Source organism: Pleurodeles waltl, chromosome 2_1 (assembly GCF_031143425.1).
Source record: "Pleurodeles waltl isolate 20211129_DDA chromosome 2_1, aPleWal1.hap1.20221129, whole genome shotgun sequence".
In the NCBI taxonomy this organism is placed as follows: Eukaryota; Metazoa; Chordata; class Amphibia; order Caudata; family Salamandridae; genus Pleurodeles; species Pleurodeles waltl.
Window position 1 is genome coordinate 567,840,055 of NC_090438.1, and position 25,926 is coordinate 567,865,980.

Here is a 25,926-nt window from a genome sequence, read left to right on the forward strand (position 1 = left end):
TCCTATAACCCAATATGATTGGTAGGAAACTGGTGTTTTATGGTGTCTTTATTCAACCTGGGGTGTACAGTATGCTATTGTTAAGCGGAAAGATGATGTGGATATTATTTATGGTGCTTATGCTCTTTGTTTCCATACTTTCCGCACTTTAGGGGGGAACCTTAACCTGCAGTTGTGGGTCTTATTGGCATTGCTGCTTTTATTGCCTGTTTATTGTTTCTGTAGACTAATATGACTAATAAGTGTCTGATTTATGTGATTTTATGTATTTATTGATTACTTATTATATATTGATTTTATTGTTGTATGGCAGAAAGCAGACACAATAACAAATACATTTGATTATTGATCATTTGAAACATAGGAAAACCACCAGCACTAACCAATTTCCAGCACTCTCCTCCAAGGGTGGACTAACACAACCTCTGCATTTCTTCAGACAACTATCAGAAACTGAATTTATGGACATTGAAAAAACAAGCTGGTCAGTTGACTGCCCTTCTGATCCTTGTCCCCCGCAAATCTTCAAGAACATTCTTTTAACTATCTCTGCTGCAACACCAGTCAGAACAGTCATCAGTAATTCTTTAATAACAGGAGTCTTCCCAGAAGACTTAAAGACATTCATACACCCATTATTAAAGAAAACAAACCTATATCCACATGACCCAAACAACTGCAGATTGATTACAAATTGACTTTTACTGGGCAGACTGATAGAGCAGCACTCACCCAGGTGAAAATAACACCATCATTTCCAACTTCCAAACAGGATTCCGTCCAGGAAGAGGCACAGAATCTGCTTTCATCTCGCCATGTGGGATGACCATAAACAGGGTCTCTACACTACTTCTCTTTGACAGTTTACCTGCCTTCAACACAGTTCATCATGACACTAATTCTAAAACCCCACGAAGCCAGCATAGATTGGACTGCTGTCAACAGGATCACATTCTACCTTCAGAAAAGACGTCATCCCTACTCCCCTTTTCTCATCCAACCTGTGCTTCGTAAAAGCAGAAGTCCCTCAAGGCTCTATCACCTTGTTCATGCTTTTCAATATCTACTTGAAGTCCCTTCCAGCGATGAGCAATTAATTTCAGCTCACATGCCATAACTACACCGTTGGCATACAAATACTTATTAAACTTAAAGCCCTAAAGACATTGTAAATCTTCAGTTGCCTCCGAGCTGTTGATCAGTGATTGACCTCGAGCCATCTCAAGTAGATGCAGCCAAAACTGAAGTACTCACATACGGTGATTGGAAAAATTAGGACCCACTTTTGCGCCTGGCCTGACAATCTGGGACCATATTCTATAGTATCCAAAGACAGTAAGAAATCTTGGAATTACCATAGATTTTAAGCTATCAATGACTGCCCAAGTGGATACGTTAGCAACATCAGCTTCATTACTATGAAAACTGTCCGACACACATCTTCCCCCACCTAAGATTTCCACACAAGGTCCAAGCTACTATCTTCCTTCACTGTCTAAACTTGATTAAGCCAATGACCTCTACAACTGATCATCTTTATCAACTATGAAAAGACTACAACAAATTCAGAACTCTGCTCCCAGACTCCTCCTTCATGTAAAGCTGTAGGCCCACATCTCCCCTGTCTTGAGAGTCCTACATAGCTCACCTGTTGCCAGAAGATCCACCTTCAAGCTGCTTTGTATCTCCCACAAAGCAATACATAGGTCAGGACCACTTCATCAGGAATAAAATCACCAAATGCAATCAACAAAGGAAGCTCCACTCCAGGTTTGCACCCTATCTCAAAACCCCACCATAAAAGAAAAAAAACATGGGTGGTACATATGTCTCTGTTCAAGCAGCTAATTTATGGAATTCATTACCCCCATACATAAGATTCACAGATAACTATCTTATCTTCAGAAGACTACTCAACAGTTTGCTCTTTCCTACATGACAGCCAGCTTTAAACACAAACTTACATCATATGCTTATGTACATAAACATGTGTAATTTGATTATATGTATGTATTCAAATATGTGCATGTATTTGTACAAATGAATATATGGCCTAAACAATATATTGATCTTCTTATAGGTCTACTTAACAAATGTATTTATTATTTATAATATATATATATATATATATATATATATAGATAGATAGATAGATAGATATTTAATATTTAACATGTGTGTAACTGACTCATATTTGGGTTAAATATAGGTTATTTGTATGTTTATGGATTTCAGTTTTGATTTTATCTATTACAATGCGTAAATGTTTGGGGGGAAATATAAATAAGTAAAAACAAATAAATAAATACAATTACAAAAACATCATAAAAATAAATACATTAGCTTCATGTACCTTAATAAAATCCCGGAGTTCAGACTGCTGGTATATCTGCCATCCTTGGTACATGAAGTTGGCTTTATACTCCTCCGAAACACGTTGTGTAACCTGTGTCTCCTCTTGTTTGTTTTCATGTCCTGGTCCTGTCAGATGACATGTATACTTAGGCCCTCCTGCGCATAGAACAGACCTTTGATTGCGTTGCCTGGGGGTTTCTGTGGTTGATGCTGGAGACAATGAGATTTGCGAGATCCTATATCTGGTGGGTACAGTTACTATACAGTGTCCCAATAGAAAAGTGCAATTTGGGGGGTGGGGGGACAGTGTTGAGGCGTTTCTCATTATATAAAGGGACTAGGCAGGGCTGCCCGCTGTCACTGCTGCTTATTGCACTGGCAATGGAGCCATTAGTATATACACTGGGGGCGGTTTTGGGGGTCTGACGAGTGGAAGTTGGTAAGGCCACACACGTGGTCTTCTTATATGTGAACAAAGCACTATTGTATTGGCGTCAGCCTGAATACGGTGTCCCTATTTTACTAGCTGCCCTGTCAGAATTCAGAGAGTTATCTAGGCCCTGCGTGAACCGAGCTAAGTCCAAGCTGTTTCGTTGGGATCATTGGAGGGGTGCTGTTATACAGTGCTCCAGCAGAGTGTCTCCCGTGGGAGGCCACCAGTGTTGGATACCCAGGGATTGGGATAACGAAGGATCCTGATTCTTTTACTAGGCTGAATATGGGTAAGGTGTTGGAGGGCTTGAAATCGTCAGTGACATTTTGGAACACTTTCAGGCTGTCCCTGATGGGTAAAATAGCCTTGGTTAAGATAATTCTCTTACCTCTGTATTTGCATATTTTCAAGGGTACCATGTTTGCTATCCTGAGACAGGTTATTTTAGACCTGGAAAAACTGATTGTGGAATTGCTTTGGGCCACTGTGAGGAATTGGGTCAGCCTTGCCACACTCAAGACGACTTGGAGATTGGGAGGAATGGATGTGCCCTCTATGGAGCTTTATTGTCTCGCCATTCAATTACAACACATGGTACAGCTGGCTGAGGGAGGCAACCGATAGAAAAGGTTGTTGGAGGGTACACATGGTGAGGTACCCCTACCGGAATTACTGATGTCGGGAGCGAGTGTCTCTATATCCGTTCCATAAGTTGTTGGACAGTTGTGTCGGATATGGAAGCAGGTGGTTTGGTGAGTGCTGCGACAAACGTGCATCTGGACTCTGACCCCCTTTGCAAAAACACTCTCGGGCTGGCGTCTGCGAATCACTGAGGGAGTTAAACCCCAAGGACAGGCTCGTTACAGGGACAGATGCAATGGCTACTTTTAATTTGGCGTCTGAACAGTTTTTACAGTTCGCTAAAATTGGAGCCCCAGTTAGGGAAATCAGGCCAGCGTTCCTGGAGGTGCCCCAGGAGTCCAGGTCGCTGGTGGCAGCTGGTTTCACACCTATACAGGGCCTTGCAGGAGGACTCTGTCGCCCTGCAGGTAGTGCAGGGTAGGTGGCATGAAGACCTGGGAGATTCCTTAATAGACTTTGAATCGGGGGATAGTCATGAAGAGGTGAAGGGGATGTCTACATACCTGGTTTCAAACTAATTCAGTATAACTTTGTGTACCCGGTCTGTTTATCTCTGAAATTGCTTCACACTGTTTACCTTGAGCAGTCGTTCTCCTGTACTCTGTTTGATGGCTGGTGCTGATTTATTTATTTTTTTGCCCTGTAATGGAGAATTATTGGCGGACAGTGGTGTCTGGGCTGGAGAGGTCCACAGGGTAGACATTCCACCCGAATTCTACAGTGCCCATTAGGCCTGGTCCCGCTACGTAAAAAGAAGCTTAGCCAAAGGTTCCTAAGGCTAGGACTAGTGCTTGCACAACGTAGGGTTGTAATCACGTGGGTCTTGCTGGGCCCGCTGCTACTGGCAGACTGTCTAAGAGATATGGCAGAGTGGGCTGCAGGAGAAGGAAGTCACTTGCAGAACACACAGGGACAATAAGCTGACTGGTTATATGCAGGCGTGAGCAGTTAATCTGGCGGAATTGCTTGAGACCCCGGATGCGAGGCCCCTACGAAGGTTAGTGGGGAGGGGGGGGTAAATATATGTGGTGCTAACTTGGGCCGTGGTCAAGTAAAGCAGGGATGAATAGCACTGTGGAGAGAGATGTCTGGAGATCTAGGGGTAACAGATGATAGGTACTGCATGCATGCTTTACAGTAACTGAAATAATGTACCTGATGGACAGTCCTGTAAATTTTGTTGCAGGAGAGCAAGGCGGGGTGGTAGGTAGGGGGAGTTCATGGGGTGTTTGGACTGTATTTCTTCTCAATGTGACTAATGTTGGTAGCCTGTGTTCAAGATTGTGATAAATGCCAATAAAAATGTCTACTAAAAAAATAGCTTTATGGTCAGCAACACTTGAAAGTCTGCTTTTCACTTATTTATCCATGCATGTACATGTGGTACTTTATATATTACAACTTTATATCTCTTTGTTTTCTATGTACATGTTTACTTTTTTATGTAGTTATGTATCTGCATATTTACCCCTTTATACCCGCTGTAGGTAAAAAAAAATCTTTCAACTCTCTCCAACTCACTACTCTGTCTCATCCTGTACCTTTCTCAATATATCATCTACCTCCACTCTGACTCATCCCAAACCTCATTTTAATTAATACTAAGATTTCCCAAATAACACCTTCCAGACTCTTCCCCTCCTCTATCCCTTCTTTAACCTATTCATTCCAACTAACAGATTCACATGTCTACTCCTCGAAATTAACTTATATTTCCCTATATTAACCCACCACTAATCCACTTTAGTTTCCAGAGTAGCGTGCCACTCGCCGAAAAATCAAGGGTAGTAAGTGCAATATAAATACAATTACAATTACTAATCTGTTTTTTTTTGTTTTTGTTTTCTGTATTGCCATTTATCGGCCAATTTTGACCAAAATGCTCACATATGGCAATCGGTCAAAGTATGCTTCAGACTAATGGTATGTTAAGTTGTACAACTTTTTGCAAGACTTATCTTTTCGAGTTGCACATTTTTTTTCGTAATTTTTTTTTTTTTTTTTGTACATTTTATTTTAAAAGCAAACAATTGGCAGTCTTGAGTTCACGCTTGAAAATGTATTTGCATATAATCAGGGAGTATTCTGGAAGCACTGTCCGTAGTCTCAAACTGTCACATTTAGCAAACGTCTCTGCTTTCTTATACCGGAACCATTGACCGAAATGCAAGCTGAACTCCCTGCATTTCCTGAGTGCTGTCACCCAATAGTAAATCCTCTTGACTTAATGAGTCAAACATATGTAAGCTTGAACAGCATAGACACATAGAAATAAATTCTGCCTTAAAGGCAGACAATCCTCCTTTGGTAATCAATACTGTGGTATTGTAAACTGGCAGCCAAATGTTTGTTGCTGCACGGAGTTAGGTCTACTTGCCCAGTGGACAAAATAAAGCCCAAAACCTATTGTCCTCAACCCCATACAATATGTTTTGGGCCTTGGGTGACTGGAATTTCGTCTTCCTTTAACCAGATTTACCATACAAATGAGGCTGTAATAGATGCTTTCAAGAAATCATGAATCCGGATCCCCAGTATGTATATCGAAATGACAGTTCACTGACATAGATACCGTACTGAAGGATATAATGTAGGGGGGGCATAGACACAAAATATCTCTCCATAAAATTCAATTGCTGAGTTAAGGGCACAGTCTGGGTGCTCCTGACATGAAGTGCTGTTATGGCAGCAAAATGAGTGACGGACCTGGACAACTCTGAAGTCACTATATGCATGGAGCAGCAGAGGGGAGAAAGTCACTGATCCGTATTCTCATGAAAAAACAGATGTGCCAGTGTTTACCCAAGATGCTACTTACAGTTAAGCATTGCTGGCACAGAAACTTACAGAAAACAGACGCAGTAGCAGCCATGCGCCCTACCTGCCGTTGTGGTTCTTGCCAGACTATATGGAATTTTATTCTGGAATAAGTAGATGTACTGTCTTGTCTTATGTGTATGTTGATGGTTTATATGTTTGTATGTACAGTTGTACTTTTTTCCTAATCTGTTGTTTGCACTTGTTAACGTGTCTTTAGCTTAGGGGAGCTTTTTGTGTTTTTGTCATGACAAGAATTACTCTTCATACACCAAGAGAGACATGGATTGGGGATGTGAGAGGGGAATTGACTGATACGGAGCGGTCATTTGTAGTCAAACTCGAAAGTGTTATCTCAAAGTGCCATGTTCAAAATGTTCCATTATAAAATATTGCATCACTCTTATTTGACAGCCTACAGGCTGCACAAGATGTTTCCCATATCTTTGGAGAAATGGCCTAGACGATACACCACAAATGTACTAGTTCTGGAATTGGACTGGCCTAACTCCGTACAGGACAAAGGGCACACAGATGACAAGACCGCTGACTGGTAGAAGAGTAGTAAATGGCCCTGATTACATGCCTTTTATTTTATTTGGTATAAGTCCTAAGTGCAGGTTTGCTGACCTGCCTTTTCTGTTCGTCAAGAGGCGGATAGCGATGTGATGGGAGTCAGATAATACTCAGCAGGTGACACAATGGAAGAGAGAACTCAGTTTGGCAGAGAACAGAGGCCTGGCACCTGAAACCAAAAAAGGGTCCAGTTGGGATTAATATACCTGAAAATGTTGCATAGAAACAATGACAAACCACATTGAAAGGCCCATAATACTAGGCATATGACACATACGACTGATTAAACTACTGCTGTTTCCCCCAGTGCGCTCCCACACTTAAACATGGCCACCCAGCAGGTAGGACCACAGCAAAAAAGCAGGTAAGTACTGCACTACTTGCCCCTCTCGGCGATGCAAGTAGTGCTGGTACAGAGCAGTGACCGGGTCTTTAGGTACATATGAGCCCAGTACACAGGGTGCTTGACTTCAAATTAAGCGGTGTGCAGCCGGTACAGTACATTGAAGCCAACCAGGCATTCAGGACCCTTCAAAGCCATGGACTAGCCTATGCCACACAGCATAATTGAGAAATCCTTCTGTGCACTCGCTAACACTTACTTATGTGACTGTCAAATGTTTTACTGCATGTAGCTCAATAGATCATTTCGGAGTTAAGCTTACTGTAAATGAGATTTCATACTTCTTCCCCAGTCTCCTCTGACTTTTTCCCTACAGAGCTATCCTTATAACACTGTCTCCATAGCATTGCCTTTAAGTTTGGAACTACTACTGAAGCTTATCGACTCTGTTTCTAACTCCCCTTAGCTGGTTCCTTATGCTTGCTGGACCTTGCCCACCCTCCTTATTAGGCTTCTCTTTCCCAGCAGCTGGAGCTGACGCCACTTGCCGGTGGATTTGAGGGTGGGTGATCCAAACTAGTCCTCATGGTCACAGAGCCGTCTTCCTATTGGTGGGAGGCCTCCTCCCCTTGCTTCCAGCTGCCACCAGTGTCCCCACCTGATTTTCATGCAGGTCCTTTGAGAACGTATCCCAAAATATTGCACTTAGAGGGCAGATTCTTCGTACAAGAGTCTGGTGCCACTCAGGTAGAAGATATGCTCTTTATTATATGTAAGACCCTTAAGTGACAGCAACAGCAGTTGGGTCCTGTCAGGGTTCCATCCTCCCTTCAGCTGTTCCTATTTCATACCTTCCACACCAAACAAAACCATTATATAATTTTCTCTCAGCATTCCGGACACCAGCTCACACATACAGATAATGAGGACACAAAAGATAAACACTGATTTGCATGTCTTATGAGTGTATAGCTCCAAGCTTTTTCAATATTACACATGATACCTTCAGGATTCTCACTTTCTGAAAGAATTCTCACTTTGCGAATCCATGTCTTTGTATTGTTCAGCATTTATGAGAAGATATTTTCTGTTTTCTAGGCACTTGCTAGCGTTAGTCACGTGGCCCATGTAACAATTACCACTAAAACCGCAGATGGAAAGTGTGCATACAGGTATGATTTTTTTTCACTAGTGTTGTGCATTTCTATGTGTTGCTAGTTGTTCAAATTACAATTTAAATCTAAGCATGAAGCCAGTAAATTGCCTTGGATTTCAAAATCTGTCCACACCTATTCCTTCATGGGAGATCAGAAATATGGTTTAAAGTTCATTCATTACTGTTGGTTTTCAAGTCCTCATTTAACTCCAGTGCAATGTTTAGGTCGTTGTAGACTGAACGTAAAAAATTGCAAAGTGCATCTACAGTGAAATATTGATTTCTAAAATCTTGGTTTTGGTCTTTCTGTGGTGCATTCTTGCTACAGAGGAGCCATAAGTAATTCAATTAAGTATATAACTAGGCCTCTTAATCTTGTTTTTACTTGTGAGGAACGTAGCTTCTGTCAATCTAAACCCTCCCAGTGTGGGAGTTTTTTTTATTTTTTATAAAGATTTTTTATTCATTTTATCTGAATGGAACAGCATAAACACGTTACAACAGTAAAAGACTAAGGAAAAGAAGGGGGAAAAAAAAAAAAGAATTTTTAATAAATAATCAACAGTTACCGACAAATCGACACAATCTTTGAGATATACCATCTTCTGCATATTAAGTGTTCCTCTTAGTGGTCTAAATGACTTTAATCATCTTAATGGCCCTGTCCAGTTCCTTTTGGTCTTGGATGTGGATTATAATCTGGGTTTGGTCCCACCACTCGAGTGCGGGGGGTTGCAGTCTTCGCTGCCACCTTATTTGTTAGGGATCCACTTCGTCCTCACGCCACCCTTTGTGGGTTTGGTCCCTCTTATCACTAATCGGGGTTTGTAGCCAGCTACGTCCCTTCTCCCAGGGTTTAATGGTTTGCCCAGGGAATCTCTGGGGGTTCTGCTCTAATAGGTTATTCAACTGTCTAGTTGACTGTCCCAGTTCCCCCATATTTTGTTGTATTTGTCTGGGCATCCCCTCACTTCATATATCAGTTTTTCACATCTTGCGCACCAGTCCATTCTTCTTCTCCATTTGGTGAGGGTCGGAGCTTTTGCTGCCTTCCATTCTGACATGATGTCCCTCTTCGCCACCAAACAGGCTCTCCCTAGGAAAGTGCGGTTCGCTCTGCCCAGCCCCATTCCGTCCATGGCCCCCAACAAAATCGGGATCGGGGATGCCTCTATCCTAGATTGCAGGGTTTCGGAGATCTCTCCCAGGACTATCCCCCAGTATGACTCTATAACTGGACAGGCCCAGATCATATGGAAGAAGTCAGCACCTGTCTGAAGGCAGCGGGGGCACTCATCTGTGGGGCGGAGGTTAGCTTGATGGAGCCTTTTAGGGGTAAGGTAGGCTGTGTGTAAGTAGAGGGTTTGTAGCGCTTGAAATCGTGTAGATATGGCCAGTGTTCGGGGTGCTGCCAGCGCGTCTCTCCAGTCTAGTTCTTCCAAGGGGCCCACCCAACCCTCCCATTTCCGGCGAAGCTTCTCAAGGGGGGGAGAGGTGTTTGTTAGGATGACCCGATTATATTTGGGAGATCCCTCCTTTATTTATGTGTCCCATCATTACCTTTGCTTCGAGAGGGCTATGTTCTGGAATGTTGTCCCCCGGTTGTAGGTGTACTGATAGGGCGTGCCTTAGTTGAAGGTACTTGTGGAATTGGGTTTTATTCATATCATGTGACCTCTGAAGTTCCTCAAAAGTTCGGATTTGTGAGTCTCCCCAGACATCCCCCAGCGTGGATATCCCTATGTTGTCCCACTTCCGGAATCCCGCCAGTGTGGAAACCTCCCTCAGCCACCTCCCCTGCCAGAGAGGTGTTTGTTGCGTTAGTCAGGACCACCACCCCATGGTCTTCTGTGCCGTTCGCCACCCCTTCAACACCATCCCAGTGACTTTAGGGATAGTTTGTGGTATCGTTCCCCCATATAGCGCGTCAAGAACCCCATTGTAGCCCAGTGCTTGGAGCTCTAATCTATATGCGGGGTCCGTCCAGCCCCCGATAACCAATCATTGATCACCTGCATGCGCATGGCTAGATAATAAAAATAAATGTTGGACACCTAGGCCCCCTTCACATGTGTCCCTTTGACACGTGGCAAGGGATAATTTGGTTCGGGAGCCGTACCATAGGTATTGACGCGAAGTCGTTTCGACTTCGCTAAACCACTTCCGGGGGATTGGGTGTGGGAAGTTCTGTAGTTGGTATAAAAAACTAGGGAGAATCATCATCTTAAACAATACGGTTCTTCCCAGTATGTTGAGTGGTAAATCTCGCCAGCGTTGAAGATCCTTTTTGTTTTTTTTAAGAAGTGGTGTGATATTAAGTTCCCAGGTTAGTTCGGGAAGCGGCGCTATATGGACTCCTAGATATTTGAAACTGTTACGACGGATTGGGATGTTTTCCTGCCAGTTTATGCAATCTCTAGAGGGGTGTAGAGGGATCAGCAAGGATTTACCCATTTAGGGTTAGACCCGAAGCTTGTGAGAAGAGTTCCAGGAGTTCCAAGACACGGGGGCCACTCCTCGCTGGGTTGGAGAGGTAGAGGAGAACGTCGTCAGCGTACAATGCTACACGGTCTTCCGGGCTCTCTGGCCATGTCCAGCCCGTCACCAGTGGGTCCTCTCTGACCATTGTGGCCAACGGTTCGATTGCTAGGGCGAAGAGCAGCGGGGACAGCGGGCATCCTTGCCGTGTCCCTCGCCGGATGGGGAACGGATCGGAGGTCACACCGTTTATCTGAATACGGGCGGTTGGATTGGAGTAAAGTAGTTTAACAAGGAGTGTGGGAGGTATTAAGTCACTAAACTGGAAAGATTATTTCCAGGGGCGTAAAATGTTTGCATTACAGCTAGCAGCACTGAGAAGCATACATTGAGTCACCACTGTTGTTCTCAATTGAAGCCTTCTGCTGCTGGGCTTTTCAGGTATTTGTGAGCCATCTGAAATGGAGTGATTTATGAGGTATCGATTATTCTACCCTGATCTTTTATGTCCAGTTAGCACAAAGCTTGGGGCGTTTGGATGTTTATGGGTGACTAACATGGTCATGTTAGTCATCCATAAACATCCAAATGCCCCAAGCTTTGTGCTAACTGGACATAAAAGCTATTTGTCCTGCAGCATTTAAATGCTCCTTTGCCACTAAAAACGTTATTTTACGCAAATGAGAAGTAAATAACTAGCACACTGTAATGGAAGCCACAGCACTGCAAGTAACTAGCGTATAATGCATACGAAAACAGCTCTTATATCCACTAGCGTGAATCATTCACTTAACCACCACATCACCGAAGGTCCTTCAGATGGCAAGGTTTTGCTCGTCAACATCTAGTTGTCTACAGTCGAACCAGGCTACATAGAACAGACTGAGCAATGAACAACTGTATTCAACTCTGCCCTGAAACCCAATGGGCATTCCTTTTGTAGGCTCAGCCAAAGCGAAAATTACAGGACAAGCAAACCAATATTTCTGCAAGGCCGTTCCCGTCGCTGTAAAGTGCCATACAGCATAACACCTAAACTCTACTGTAGGGCTGATTTAGAGAGAAATGTTACTTGTAATGCTTGCAGTGCAGAACTCTCTATTTTGGGATAAGAAACGTTGCACACCATTTGTTATAGAATGCTTGCATTAAAACATTTGTTGAATAGTGTTGGAAAATGGGTTATTGGTAGGGCAGGTAAGTACCTACACCTAGCAACAAGCCACTAACCTCCACATAGGTACAGTTAGGTCTCAGTAAATTAATCCCAGCTCAACCCTTGGTAGCTTGGCAACGAGCGTCAAGGCTTAACTTAGGAGACAAAGTGTAAAGCATTCAAATATCACAAAACAGTAATTAAATAAAACACAGGAAACAGTTTAAAAATCCAAAACCAATTTATAAAAATAGTTTATATTTTTATCTTTAAAATGAAACAAAAACGATTAAAATCGGTTAAGGGGAACCGGAGATATGAATTTTTAAAGAATTATTACTTTTCTAGCGCTTAGAAACAAAAAGCGCCAATCGGGTCATCTGGTTGCACCTCGACCGGGGCAAAGTCAAACTTTCAGGCCGACCGCGATGGAGCGCTGCTCGGCTACAGGTCGCGGGAGGCCTCGGTCAAAAAGTTACCTTCTGACTTAGTCTTTATTTTGAAGTTTTTCTTCACCGGGACGAACCTGCCAGTTGAATCCGACCTCCTGGAGCCCTTGTCCAGATACGCGATGTGGGTTTCCTCGGTGGAGACTTTTACCTTCGGACTTAGTCGTTTTTTCGAGATGAAAATCCTTCGACCGGGGTAAACCTGGATCTTGATCCGAGGTCCATGGAGCCCTTCTCGGATACGATGGCTGGTAGGTCCCGGTCAACTTTTTACGTTCGGACTTAGTCTCTTTTTTGGATGTTTTTCTTTACCGGGACGAACCACGAAGTCAGGCCGGGTCGCGGTTGAGGCAAGCCGGCTAGAATTTCCGCAGCGGGTCGGTCCCTCTCTGGAGCTTTTTTCCAAAAATTCTCAAATCTTTTCCAAACTTCTGGGGCTTCACCCAGATGTTCTTTTAAGGTTCTTTTGGGGTCCACAGCTCACCCCAAGGGTCCAGAAGTTCTGTGATGGTCCTTGGGGGGTGCGGACTTCAACTCCCAGAATGCACCTGGCGCAAACTCCTTTTTGGCCACTGGACAGTGGTCAGCTGGTCGCTTTCTTCAGGAGTTGGTGCAGGGGACTCTGGTTTAGCAGTTTTTCACCTGTAGCAAACAGGGAGTCCCTCCTTGAACCAGTTGAAGCCAGGCAAAGTCCTTCTTGTGGTGAAGCCCAAGTGTGCAGCTGGTGCAGTCCTTCTGAGTGCAGGGTCCAGGTGCAGGCCAGGGGTCCAGCAGGGCAGTCCTTCTTCTTCTTTAGTTCCTTTCTTGTTGAATTTTGGAGGGGATCTGAGGCGTGGGTGCAGGTCTGCCAGTTTTATCCTTGCTCCTGGGTGAAAAGCAGGGGGGTCCTGGTCCTCCAATCAGGTACAGGGTCGTCCCCCTGTGATGACCACTTCCTGGGAAGTGTGGCAAAAATCCATCCCAAAAGGCAACAGTCTCCAAAAATCCAACATGGCTGAATCTGATTTTTGGAGGTTACATCTGGCTGAGCCCACCCACTGGTGTGGCTAAAAATCATAAACACACCCCTCTCCTGCCCCCTCCTAATCTAATCAAGGGGGCACCTAGTTGTCTGGGGTTGCAGGATGTGGGGGTGTTGCTGGGTGCTCCAAATGTCCTTCTCTGCCTTTGAAGACCAGTTTGGCAGCCCTCCCCCTTCCTGCCTCACCATCTGCTGAGGGGAGATTCTCTCCCCCAAGCACATTCCTTTGTGTGAAGCTAGGCCACTTCACACCTCATCAAGGCAGCCTGCCAGAAGCTGCTGCAGGCTGGCCAATCAGAGCACAGCAGCAAAAACAATGCAGAGCTGAAATTGGCAACTTTTTAGGTAAAGTCTAAACTTTTTACCTGGACAAGTTATATTAAATCCCACAACTGGAAGTTGTGGGATTTATTACAACAATCAATTTGATACCAAATTCTTGGTATGTAACATTTAAGGAGACTTTAAATTTTAAAATAAAGTCTGCCCATTCTAGCCTATGAAGGCCATTTACTTCAATGAGGGAAAAACGAATTTGGCTGTTTTTACCTCACCAGGGCTTATAAATCTATTTTTATAAAGTCCCTGCTTATAGTTACATGGCACCCAGCCCTAGGGGCACATAGGGCACACCTTAGGGGTGACTTATATGTAAAAATAAGGTAGTTTAAGACTTTGGAAGTACCTTTAATTCCAAAGTCGAATTTGAATACAACTTTAATTTAAAAGCAGCCAGCAAGGCAGGCTTGCTTTTAAAATGACACTGGGCACCTCAGCAATGCACCTAGGTGTGCACCACCTATGCTGTGGTCCCTAAACCTACATGCCCTACCATATACTAGGGACTTATAGGTAGGTTAACTTAGCCAATTATAATTAGCCTAATTTGCATATCCATTTTACACAGAGCACAGGCCCTGGGACTGGTTAGCAGTACCCAGGGCACCATCAGAGTCAGGAAAACACCAGCATAAAGTGGAAAATGGGGGCAAAAAGTTATGGGGCCTCTGCAATCAGCCCTGTTTTCTCACACAACCCCCCCCTGCCCCCCCCTCCCCAGCCCACACGCCCAGGAGACTCAGCCCAACCCTGGGAGAGTCTTCCTGGCTTGTTAGGCGAGGAAGACAGTGAAGAAAACTGGCTGTCCCTTTGCAGGGCCTACTCTGCCTTATATCCTCCTGTCAGGGTCACTCCCTCTGGGTAGTGAAGCCATCCCAACAGTAAAAGGACCCAACTCAAACTGAAACTTCCCTCTAGGGGGGTCTTCCTCCTCTCTCTCTGCCAACTTGGGTAGTGAGGTGCCCACCTCCCCTACTCCTAACTTTGCTAGGGCAACACCTAGCTTACCCAAAGAGGTCACCCAACACTTGAGCAACCCCGCCATGACCAATAGGGTCAGGGGGCCTACTTTGCTATTGGCCCTGGGGTCTGCCTCCCAGGCCAAGTACAGTGCTGCCAGGAAGGCTAGCACCCAGCAGAGGCTACTGACAGCTGTCAGTACCCAGAACCACACCCTAAGCACTCCACTGACAGGTGGCTGAACTGCTTTAGGGGCAATTGTGAGGTCCTGGCACCCCTCTTGCTGTCTAGAGTGGGGGGCTACCACTTCCTGTGGCAGACACCCTCCTTCCACTCTCCCTTCTGTCAGTGCAGGGGCAACACCCTGCATCTGGACAGCTGCCTGACTACTCAGGACTTCCTTGGGGTCAGGGGAGGCCTCACCAGTGCCAACTCTGGGCTCCCCCCCCTACTGGGGCAGAAGGCCTTTGGCTCCCTGGAACTCTCTCTTTAAGAGTGGCCTACCCTTCCTTTTCTTCTTTCCTTTTCTTGGGGACCCCTGTCTCCTAACTGTAGGGACTGACTCCCCAGGACTTTGGGTTGGGGGGGCGCCCTGGGCGACCACCCCATCTGTGACCAGACTCACCTCTGGGAGGTCATTGCCCAGGATACAATCTAGGGGAAGGTCAGCACTGACTACCACCCTAATCCAGTCAAGGATACCCTCCCTCTCTAGGGGCACTATGGCTACAGGTTTGGAGGTGACCTCCCCTGTGGCTATCCTGACTTTCTTTGTCTTTCCTGGGACATACATGTCTGGGGTCACTAACCTGTCACTCACTATAGTGTGACTGACACAGGTGTCTCTCAGGCCAGTGGTAGGGATCCCATTCACTTGAATGTGGTGGAAGTGCCTACTCCCACCCTCAGGGATCACCAGCTTACCATCTGGTCCTGTCTCCCAGCTCAATGCTAGGAGGACTTCATCATCTGAGGAATCCTCCTCTATGGCTACACTGGACAGCCCAGTGCTAACCACCTTCTTTGGACAGGCTGCATCTCCTCTGAAGTGACCTGTCTGCTGACAGTCAAAGCAAGCCCTACTGTCCAAGAGCTTTTTTAACCCTGGGTCTAACTGTCTCTGCTGGTCAGAGTGGGATTTACTCTCCTCCTTCTTAGGGTTCTGGGGTACAGAGGGAGTCTCTGTGGTGGGCTTACCACCTCCCTCCTTAGGTTTTTGGGGACCTGTCCCCCCCTTCTTGGAGTCTCCCCCCTGGGACTTGACAACCACCCTGGTTCTTAACCACTCATCAGCTGCCTCCCCTAGCTCTCTTGGGTTGGTCTGCTTAGAGTCCACTAGATGCTGGCGTAACCTTTCTTGGATACAATTGGTCAAGATGTGCTCTCTCATGATCAGATTGTATAACCAATCATAAGTATTTACTTTGTTGCCAATAATCCAGCCCTCTAGTGCCTTTAGTGAAATGTCCACAAAGTCAACCCAAGACTGGGTACTGACCTTCTGGGTGTCCCTGAACTTCATTCTATATTGCTCTGGGGTCAGACCAAACTTCTTGGCTAAGCACCTCTTCATACTAGGGTATGAATCTGCCTCCTCCCCCCTTAAGGTCAGAAGCCTATCCCTCCCTGAGTTGGGGACCAACTCCCACAAAAGGGAACCCCAGTATTGAGGCCTAACCCTTCTCATTTGGAGTGCCCTCTCAAAGGCCCCCAGCCACTTATCTATGTCATCCCCCTCTACATAAGCAGGAACTACCCCCTTGGGTAATCTGGGGCAAACTCCCCCACCCATGGACACCTCAGCTTCTTTATCGCTGCTTCCATCTCTTTTCTCTTTGTATGCCCACTTTTTCTTTTCTAGGGCCAGCTTCTCTGCTTCCAAAGCTATGTATGCTAGCTGGGCCTCCAGCTCTCTTTCTCTGATGGATGGGTTCTCTCCTCCTGAAAGGACCCCCTTCCCACCACTAGCTTTGGGTCTGCCCCTAGTGACTGTATCTACTGAGGACCGTTCTTCCTCATCCTCACTTAGGCTCAGATGCCTTCCCTCCCCTGAGTGGTTAGAGCTTGCATCCTCCCTACTTTCTCCCTCCTCTGGAGCTTCTTCTGACTCTACCTCTTGGGCCTCAGCCCATGCTGTCAGGGATGTGATCAGGATTTGCTTCCTGAGATCAGTGGTTGCAGGCAACCCTCTTTCAATACACAACCCCCTAAGCTGGACTACTGTCAGTGTGGGTAGGCTAGCCAGATCAAGCTCCATGGTTCCCTAGTTTTGTGTCAACAAAAACTTTTTGCAAAAATTGGAAACAAGAATTTAGAAAAATTACAAAAATTCAATAATTGAAATTAATCCAAATTAAAAACAATTTTTGCACTAGGACAATTTAAAGGATTTTTAATTTGTTTTACCTAAAACTGTAACGTGATATTGAACACAAGTACAGGATCCCGTCGCTGCTTCCAATTATGTTGGAAAATGGGTTATTGGTAGGGCAGGTAAGTACCTACACCTAGCAACAAGCCACTAACCTCCACATAGGTACAGTTAGGTCTCAGTAAATTAATCCCAGCTCAACCCTTGGTAGCTTGGCAACGAGCGTCAAGGCTTAACTAAGGAGACAAAGTGTAAAGCATTCAAATATCACAAAACAGTAATTAAATAAAACACAGGAAACAGTTTAAAAATCCAAAACCAATTTATAAAAATAGTTTATATTTTTATCTTTAAAATGACACAAAAACGATTAAAATCGGTTCAGGGGAACCGGAGATATGAATTTTTAAAGAATTATTACTTTTCTATCGCTTAGAAACAAAAAGCGCCAATCGGGTCATCTGGTTGCACCTCGACCGGGGCAAAGTCAAACTTTCAGGCCGACCGCGATGGAGCCCTGCTCGGCTACAGGTCGCGGGAGGCCTCGGTCAAAAAGTTACCTTCTGACTTAGTCTTTATTTTGAAGTTTTTCTTCACCGGGACGAACCTGCCAGTTGAATCCGACCTCCTGGAGCCCTTGTCCGGATACGCGATGTGGGTTTCCTCGGTGGAGACTTTTACCTTCGGACTTAGTCGTTTTTTCGAGATGAAAATCCTTCGACCGGGGTAAACCTGGATCTTGATCCGACGTCCATGGAGCCCTTCTCGGATACGATGGCTGGGAGGTCCCGGTCAACTTTTTACGTTCGGACTTAGTCTCTTTTTTGGATGTTTTTCTTTACCGGGACGAACCACGAAGTCAGGCCGGGTCGCGGTTGAGGCAAGCCGGCTAGAATTTCCGCAGCGGGTCGGTCCCTCTCTGGAGCTTTTTTCCAAAAATTCTCAAATCTTTTCCAAACTTCTGGGGCTTCACCCAGATGTTCTTTTAAGGTTCTTTTGGGGTCCACAGCTCACCCCAAGGGTCCAGAAGTTCTGTGATGGTCCTTGGGGGGTGCGGACTTCAATTCCCAGAATGCACCTGGCGCAAACTCCTTTTTGGCCACTGGACAGTGGTCAGCTGGTCGCTTTCTTCAGGAGTTGGTGCAGGGGACTCTGGTTTAGCAATTTTTCACCTGTAGCAAACAGGGAGTCCCTCCTTGAACCAGTTGAAGCCAGGCAAAGTCCTTCTTGTGGTGAAGCCCAAGTGTGCAGCTGGTGCAGTCCTTCTGAGTGCAGGGTCCAGGTGCAGGCCAGGGGTCCAGCAGGGCAGTCCTTCTTCTTCTTTAGTTCCTTTCTTGTTGAATTTTGGAGGGGATCTGAGGCGTGGGTGCAGGTCTGCCAGTTTTATCCTTGCTCCTGGGTGAAAAGCAGGGGGGTCCTGGTCCTCCAATCAGGTACAGGGTCGTCCCCCTGTGATGACCACTTCCTGGGAAGTGTGGCAAAAATCCATCCCAAAAGGCAACAGTCTCCAAAAATCCAACATGGCTGAATCTGATTTTTGGAGGTTACATCTGGCTGAGCCCACCCACTGGTGTGGCTAAAAATCATAAACACACCCCTCTCCTGCCCCCTCCTAATCTAATCAAGGGGGCACCTAGTTGTCTGGGGTTGCAGGATGTGGGGGTGTTGCTGGGTGCTCCAAATGTCCTTCTCTGCCTTTGAAGACCAGTTTGGCAGCCCTCCCCCTTCCTGCCTCACCATCTGCTGAGGGGAGATTCTCTCCCCCAAGCACATTCCTTTGTGTGAAGCTAGGCCACTTCACACCTCATCAAGGCAGCCTGGCAGAAGCTGCTGCAGGCTGGCCAATCAGAGCACAGCAGCAAAAACAATGCAGAGCTGAAATTGGCAACTTTTTAGGTAAAGTCTAAACTTTTTACCTGGACAAGTTATATTAAATCCCACAACTGGAAGTTGTGGGATTTATTACAACAATCAATTTGATACCAAATTCTTGGTATGTAACATTTAAGGAGACTTTAAAATTTAAAATAAAGTCTGCCCATTCTAGCCTATGAAGGCTATTTACTTCAATGAGGGAAAAACGAATTTGGCTGTTTTTACCTCACCAGGGCTTATAAATCTATTTTTATAAAGTCCCTGCTTATAGTTACATGGCACCCAGCCCTAGGGGCACATAGGGCACACCTTAGGGGTGACTTATATGTAAAAATAAGGTAGTTTAAGACTTTGGAAGTACCTTTAATTCCAAAGTTGAATTTGAAAATAACTTTAATTTAAAAGCAGCCAGCAAGGCAGGCTTGCTTTTAAAATGACACTGGGCACCTCAGCAATGCACCTAGGTGTGCACCACCTATGCTGTGGTCCCTAAACCTACATGCCCTACCATATACTAGGGACTTATAGGTAGGTTAACTTAGCCAATTATAATTAGCCTAATTTGCATATCCATTTTACACAGAGCACAGGCCCTGGGACTGGTTAGCAGTACCCAGGGCACCATCAGAGTCCGGAAAACACCAGCATAAAGTGGAAAATGGGGGCAAAAAGTTATGGGGCCTCTGCAATCAGCCCTGTTTTCTCACAAATAGGTATCATGTTAGTGACATTTGTGAAGTAATTAATCAGGCTCACACATCTTAAGAGGTGCTTACAGAGCAAAATCGCCTACCTTTATTTTAGTTATTGCAAATAAAAGCTTCACCAGTAGGGGCCGCACTTGAGAAATCCATGCTTTGAGGCAGATTGAGAAAACCAAGTCCATAAAATCTTAAGTAAATTCTGGGGCAGAAAAAATAACTGTATGCCAACCGATAACCACACCCCATTTCCATTATTTTTCAAATGAATTTCCCACAGACTGGCGGGTAGCATTAGTTTTTTTTGGAGGAAGGACAACTGTAGGTGTCTGGCAGCAGACTCTTGGCTAGCACTGCTCTACTATAAAGAGCCCCGACTTGCGATGCATATTTTCCTCTTCCAGGACTGAGATGCGAGGCATGGCAGTCCCAGGCATGAAACACAAACAATGATTTCGAATGGAGCAAGGAACAAACTCTCTGCATGGCAGGGCTACACTTTTAAAAAAAAAAAAAATGTTTTTAAAGAAATAAATTCCCACTTTAGGGTGTTTCTGCAAAACAAAATATAATTCTGACTGACTGTTATGTTGTGGCAGAGGGCACTGAAGTTTTGAAGTGCGCTCTCTGTGTGAAGGAGGAATTTTGCACAACTGTCCCCTATGACATAGTGGTTATCTCTAAATACGATGGGCAGTTCTAAGTGTGTGTGATTAAAGCCTCTACCACACTGGTGAGCAACCCAAGCTCTAACTGAGCTCCTTAGTCTCCAGAATATACCCATTGACTCGTTCTAGGTTGCTGAGATTAAGCATAAAAAATGCCAAGGTAGTAGGGTGCCAGTGGCAGAAAGTAGGGTGAATTAGTCTTTTCAGTTTGTCCTCCAGATGCTTGAATGTCCCTAGGAGATACAATCAAATATAACGACTTTAAATTTGAAGCTCTATTTAGAAAAGGGTGCTTTAAATAAAGTTGGGGTGAAGTGCAGTATGGCATGTCTCAGCTCCCATTGAGGTATCCGTTATCACCAAACATGGTTTTCCAGCAACAAGATATTTATGTGTTATAAACGCTCTATGGCTCACACGAGCACTATCTCGCACTTCACAAGACCCCTTGCTGACACTTCCTAGGACATGAGAGAGGGACATAGGCTGAGGTTTGACCCAGGAAGAGTGGAACAGGGCACTTCTTCACCCGCATAAAGTTTCGCACAACGCTAAATGTCAGTATATTCATCACAACATATTACACAGACCTTACCGCACCCTATCCAGACTTCACAGAAAATCCGTCTCGCCTTTAAATTGATCGGGTGTCAGGCAACAGTGCTGACATGGCACACATGTTGTGGCTTTGTCTTATGCTGTGGACTTATGGCGTGAGGTCACAGGCTGGCATAACTAGGAGAGCTGTCCTAAATACCGTTGCAAGTGGTCTCTTGGGGCTGTTCAGCCGTAGGAAAGCAGAGAGCAGTGCAGTTTGGATTAAGTGATGCTAATAGTGCGCAGATTAATTGCCATGAACTGGAAGGCTGCCGTGCTGTGGGGGTAGGGCTGAGACAGCAGTGCTGCATCGGAAGGAGGCGCGGGGATTGGGTAGCACACCAGTTGCAGCTGATTGGGAGGGCTTGTTGGACAAGTTACAGATGATCCAGGAGTGATCCCCTGACTATGAGTGAAGCTCTGGGTTGGCTATTTGCGGGATAACGCCCTCTGTGTCTTGGCCTGTCTTCCTCTCCCTTCCTGTGCTTACTGGACTGGTGAGGAGAGTCTGTGCATTGAGGTGTTGGGGTGAGATCGAGCTCCTATTATTTACAGTTCTCTGTTGATGGGGTGGGAGGCCGAGTCTGGGTGTTGTGCTAACAGGAGGGGCCACTCTCACTGTAGAGGGCCCCTTCGAATTCAGATGAGGTTGTCATGCCTTGTTGTTCTCTCTGTTCAATTCGTTTGGTTCTCTTACATGAACCAGTGACTCCTGCCAATCCCGTAGTCATCAGATATTTCCATAGCACCTATAGTGTGAATGTGGTTTTTTGAAATATGAACAAAAATGTACGGTTTGAAACTGCACTGTGCTGTAATAAAACGTAATAAAAATGTTTTTAAAAACATTATAAACGCTATATTATCAATACTGTTTAACTAAAGGTTCTTAAATCTTCCAGTGATTTTATGAAGGAGTGCATTTAAAGGGCACAATGATGGTTCTCTTTTATTATTGTAGATATGACACAATCATTTTGTGCATGTTAATGCTATTTTCCGTTAATTCCCTATTAGAGCAAGTTACTCCGATGGAAAACTGAAAGGCCCACCTAAACCCTGTGCAGGAAATCAAGGAACTCAGATAACTGTAAGATTGTCAAGCTGTCCCTATTTCTGTGTATTTGGTTCTCTTTCTGTTTTTTTTAATAGCTTGCCACCATTTAAGTCGAAGGTTATTTTGGAGGAGGGTAGCGAAGTGGATAAGCATCAGGCTTGTGTGCACATCTGAAGTGGATTTTCAGGATTATTGGATTGAGGCCAGAAGCAATACTCATTACAGTGACCTACACAGAATCATTGCAGGCAGCTGTAAATACAATTTTGGGCATCTGATCAGCTTGATTTTCTTCCCTCCACAGTGACTTTCCACTTAATGCGTCATTGCAGTGTTTGAGGCCTATGTGTTTAGTAGTCCGATTAGAGTTAAAGCTACCCAGCTGCCGGGTAAAGTTACCACCTTTTCATAATTCGGCATGCTCCCTGACCTATTCTTGGTGCCTTCTTCCCTCTGGCCTTTGATGCAGCTGAGCATGTTGTCCAGTACTTGTGGGCAGGTATCGGTACCACCACTTGCCTACAAGATTCTGAGGTACGAGAATCTCCCCCCCACCCCCCCCCCACCCCTTTCCCTCTTCCTCCAGCTCACTCTCCCTTGTTCTCCTTTCCCTCCCTTCTCTCTATCCATCTCTTCCCCCCCCCCCCCCAGCTCTTGCTCTCCCTCTCATGTGTTACACTGTTAGAAGAATGTGGAACTTAGTTTTAGGTAGCTTCAAGCATTTAACAGTGGGTATAAAGGTCTCCTACAAGGGCTAAGACTACTGCCCAGCTTTCATTTAGAGAGCACTTTAAAAGTATAACATCTAAGAGGGCTTCTTAATGGTGTCAGATGGGTACTATATTGGTGATGTCTGGATATTTTAGTAGGTGAAGATACCCAGTTAGAATGGATTGAATTTAGATATCTTTCTCTTTCTGGGACTTCTCTATCAAATAGTTGTTATGCCACCTAGGAATCCTTCTAAGATCTTCACTAGCCATTCAGGACTGAGACGCTGAAGGACTCCTGTCAGATGCAACTGAAGAACCTAGAAATGTAAATAATAACCCTATTTTTTTTAAAACAATTTTTATTTTTATTGCATTTTCCAAAGTACAAGCAAAAGAAGAACTAGGCAATACAGGTCAATCATTATCCCAACAATCAATCATAAAATCCGGAAATATAAATGACCCTTCTAAATAAAATGAATCAAATGAGGGGGTTATGTAATGGTCTACTTAGGGGGGGACCAATGCAAAGAGATGTAAGGGAGCGACATGTAATGGTATTGGATCTTCATCATTGGGGTAAAGTGATCTAAGCATAATCATTGGGGTCCTCACGTAGTGCAACTGTAAAATAAGATAGCAACAGAAACCTAACTATAGGGCAGGGAATTGGGGACAATACTGGGAGGAGTGAGCAGGGTAGAGGAGAGTGAGGGTCCAATGCCTCAAGGTCTCTATGCCGATATGGGAGTCTTCTGGTACCTAAGAGGGACAGTGATAGAAGAATGGCAGCAAGAAGGTAAACGTCTCATTGGGATTATGGTGACGCCACTACCATCATATCAGGGCTCAGCTGCAGTGTCCACAGAGGGTGATGGGTCAGGACTAGTGGCTGTATATGAAGTCGTTCAACGTGGGTCAGTCATCCGGGACAACAAACTTTCCCTGATATGGGCTATCGGATGGTGGTGTAGGCCTCTTGCTTCCTCTGGATGAAGGGCTGTAACTTCAGCCTTTCGCTATTTAATAATGGTGTGAGCCCAGACTTCTAGGGATGGGTTGAAGGGAGTTTCCATCTCAATGTAATGGATCGTTTGGCCAGAATAAGGATGAGGCTCAAAAAGTGGCTCGCAGTCTTGGGTTGGCAAGGATGTCTAAGAATACCTAGGGGGGCGCATACCTCTCAGGAGTTGGTCCTGATATGCCTGTGACTTCTAGAAGATGTCGCAATACGGCTTCCCAAAAAGTATTTGTGGGTGGCCCCATCCAGTATGCCACAATACCCCAACTGAGGCGGTACATCTTGAACATATGTTCAGGGCTCCCGGGTAAATTTTAGAGATCTGCTTGGGGGAGAGATTGGGTCTATGCAAAACATAAATCTGGATCAGCTTCATGCGGGCGTTCCTAGAAACCCTCTTTTTGTAATCTTATCCCTTAGCCCACTCCTTCTCGTGTAGAGCTCTGCCAAAGTCTTCCTCCCATGTGTCCCTAAGCGATTGCGGGGAGATCTGGATTTACGTTGTTAAAGCCTCGGCAAGCCAGCTGATCAGCCTACAGCTTGCACCTAAGGTATACAACGCCTGGAAGAGTCTGTGGATGGCTGGATCCTCGACCTGAAGCTTCCAAAGGTCGCAGAGCTCACCAGTCAATGTGACGTACAATAGGAATTGGCCTTCAGGGAGGCCAAATTGATCTACTAGAGCTGAGAAGGACAGAAGCTGCCCATTTCGGAATAAGTCCCCCAGAGTGTTGATCCCAGCTTGTGTCCAAAGGGGTTCAGCTCCTGGCCAGCAATGTAACTGCAGCGGGTCTGCTTGCCCAGTTAAGTGATAGTAGATGCATAAGGGAGCATGGGGTGAGTAAGCTGTAACATCCTGCCAAGGCAGATAAATGCCACCCAGAATGAGTGTGGGAGGTCTGGTTTGGGCAGAGTCCTTTAGAGTACTGACATTAGGAGTGATGTCTGAGACAGTGGGGGATTAACTGTCCATGTGTCCTCTAGAACACAACCTGTCAACTAGTTTGAGTCATTGTAATTAGGAAGCTGCATAATAGTGTTCGACATTGGGGCCCGAGGCCTCTCTCGTCGGACAGGGAGAGTGGCAGTGGTGGTGGGGGTAGTTTTGCAAGTACCATCTGTCTGCGTTCTGCACAGGTTGTGCTATCCAAGGTCTCCCAGGTGGGCATGCAACTCCTGAAACAATGCACAAGGAAGAATGGTAGGAAGTTTTGCAAACTAATAAAGAAGATTGGAGCGTGGTCACGGAGTAAATTGCTACACCTATTTCATCCCTGTATGAATCCACAGCACCAGCACCTGTGTTGTTAAACCTATCATATTGCTGTTTCCGAAGATGTTGTTTCCTCACAAGAGACACTACGCCCTATGCTCCAGCCATACCGATATTGGGGATACCATGTAGCATAGGTGGCATGTTGGCCGCAGAGCTGGCGGCCTGGCATGCAGTGGAAATATGTACCCTGGGGGACCTTTACACAGATGGTACTCTAAACACTCATGGCACACTGATAGAGAGTACTGGATTACATTCAGGTACCTTTATGCTCTACAACTTCCTCAGGCATACCCTGCAACATGCGTGGGTTGACATCGTGGAGGAGCCCCGCGTGCACTCCATGATTCAGTACCTACATGTATTTGGGGAAGGGAGGCACTTAATACACTAGTTAGCAGACTCTCTGCGTTTCCATACATATGGCCCACTTGTAGCCCTCCGAGGGAGAGGAGAAGGGGATGGAGGGGGGGGAACCCTTCACAGATAGAGAGTGGGCAACCCTACTGGAAACCCCCATATATGTCCCTCACAATATGAGTTTCCGCCTCATTCAGTACTATATCACTCAAAGCGCCTACCTTACCCCTGATAAGGTCAACAGATATTTTCACCGTGCCTGTGCCATCTGTCGGCGATGTCGGTGCCTGGGAGCAGTCTTTTTTTACAAATGATGTTGTCATGTCCCACTTTGAGTAACTATTGGACTTCAATCCATGCCTGCCTCGTGCACTTGTAGACTGACCCTTACTAATGACTTTGGAGGCATGCATTGTGGGGTTGTTTACTAGGGGTAAGAAATTGAAGGCGAAGTCCTGCTTTTTGGACCTGGGGTTCTTAGTGGCTAAACGCCTTATAACCCATAAATGGCATTCCACTGAACACCGACATACGAAGCATGGGTACATTTATTGTCTGTTTA

General features: G+C 45.3%; 1 protein-coding gene across 1 annotated transcript in view; it reads left to right on the top strand.

The window, feature by feature from the left end:
* The window catches only part of MLH1 (mutL homolog 1), a 340,404-nt gene that overhangs the window by 33,250 nt on the left and 281,228 nt on the right, over positions 1-25,926 (top strand). The window contains exons 4-5 of the mRNA XM_069215008.1: positions 8,265-8,338; positions 21,955-22,027. Coding sequence (XP_069071109.1) covers positions 8,265-8,338; positions 21,955-22,027 — 147 coding nt within the window. The remainder of the gene's footprint in view (positions 1-8,264; positions 8,339-21,954; positions 22,028-25,926) is intronic.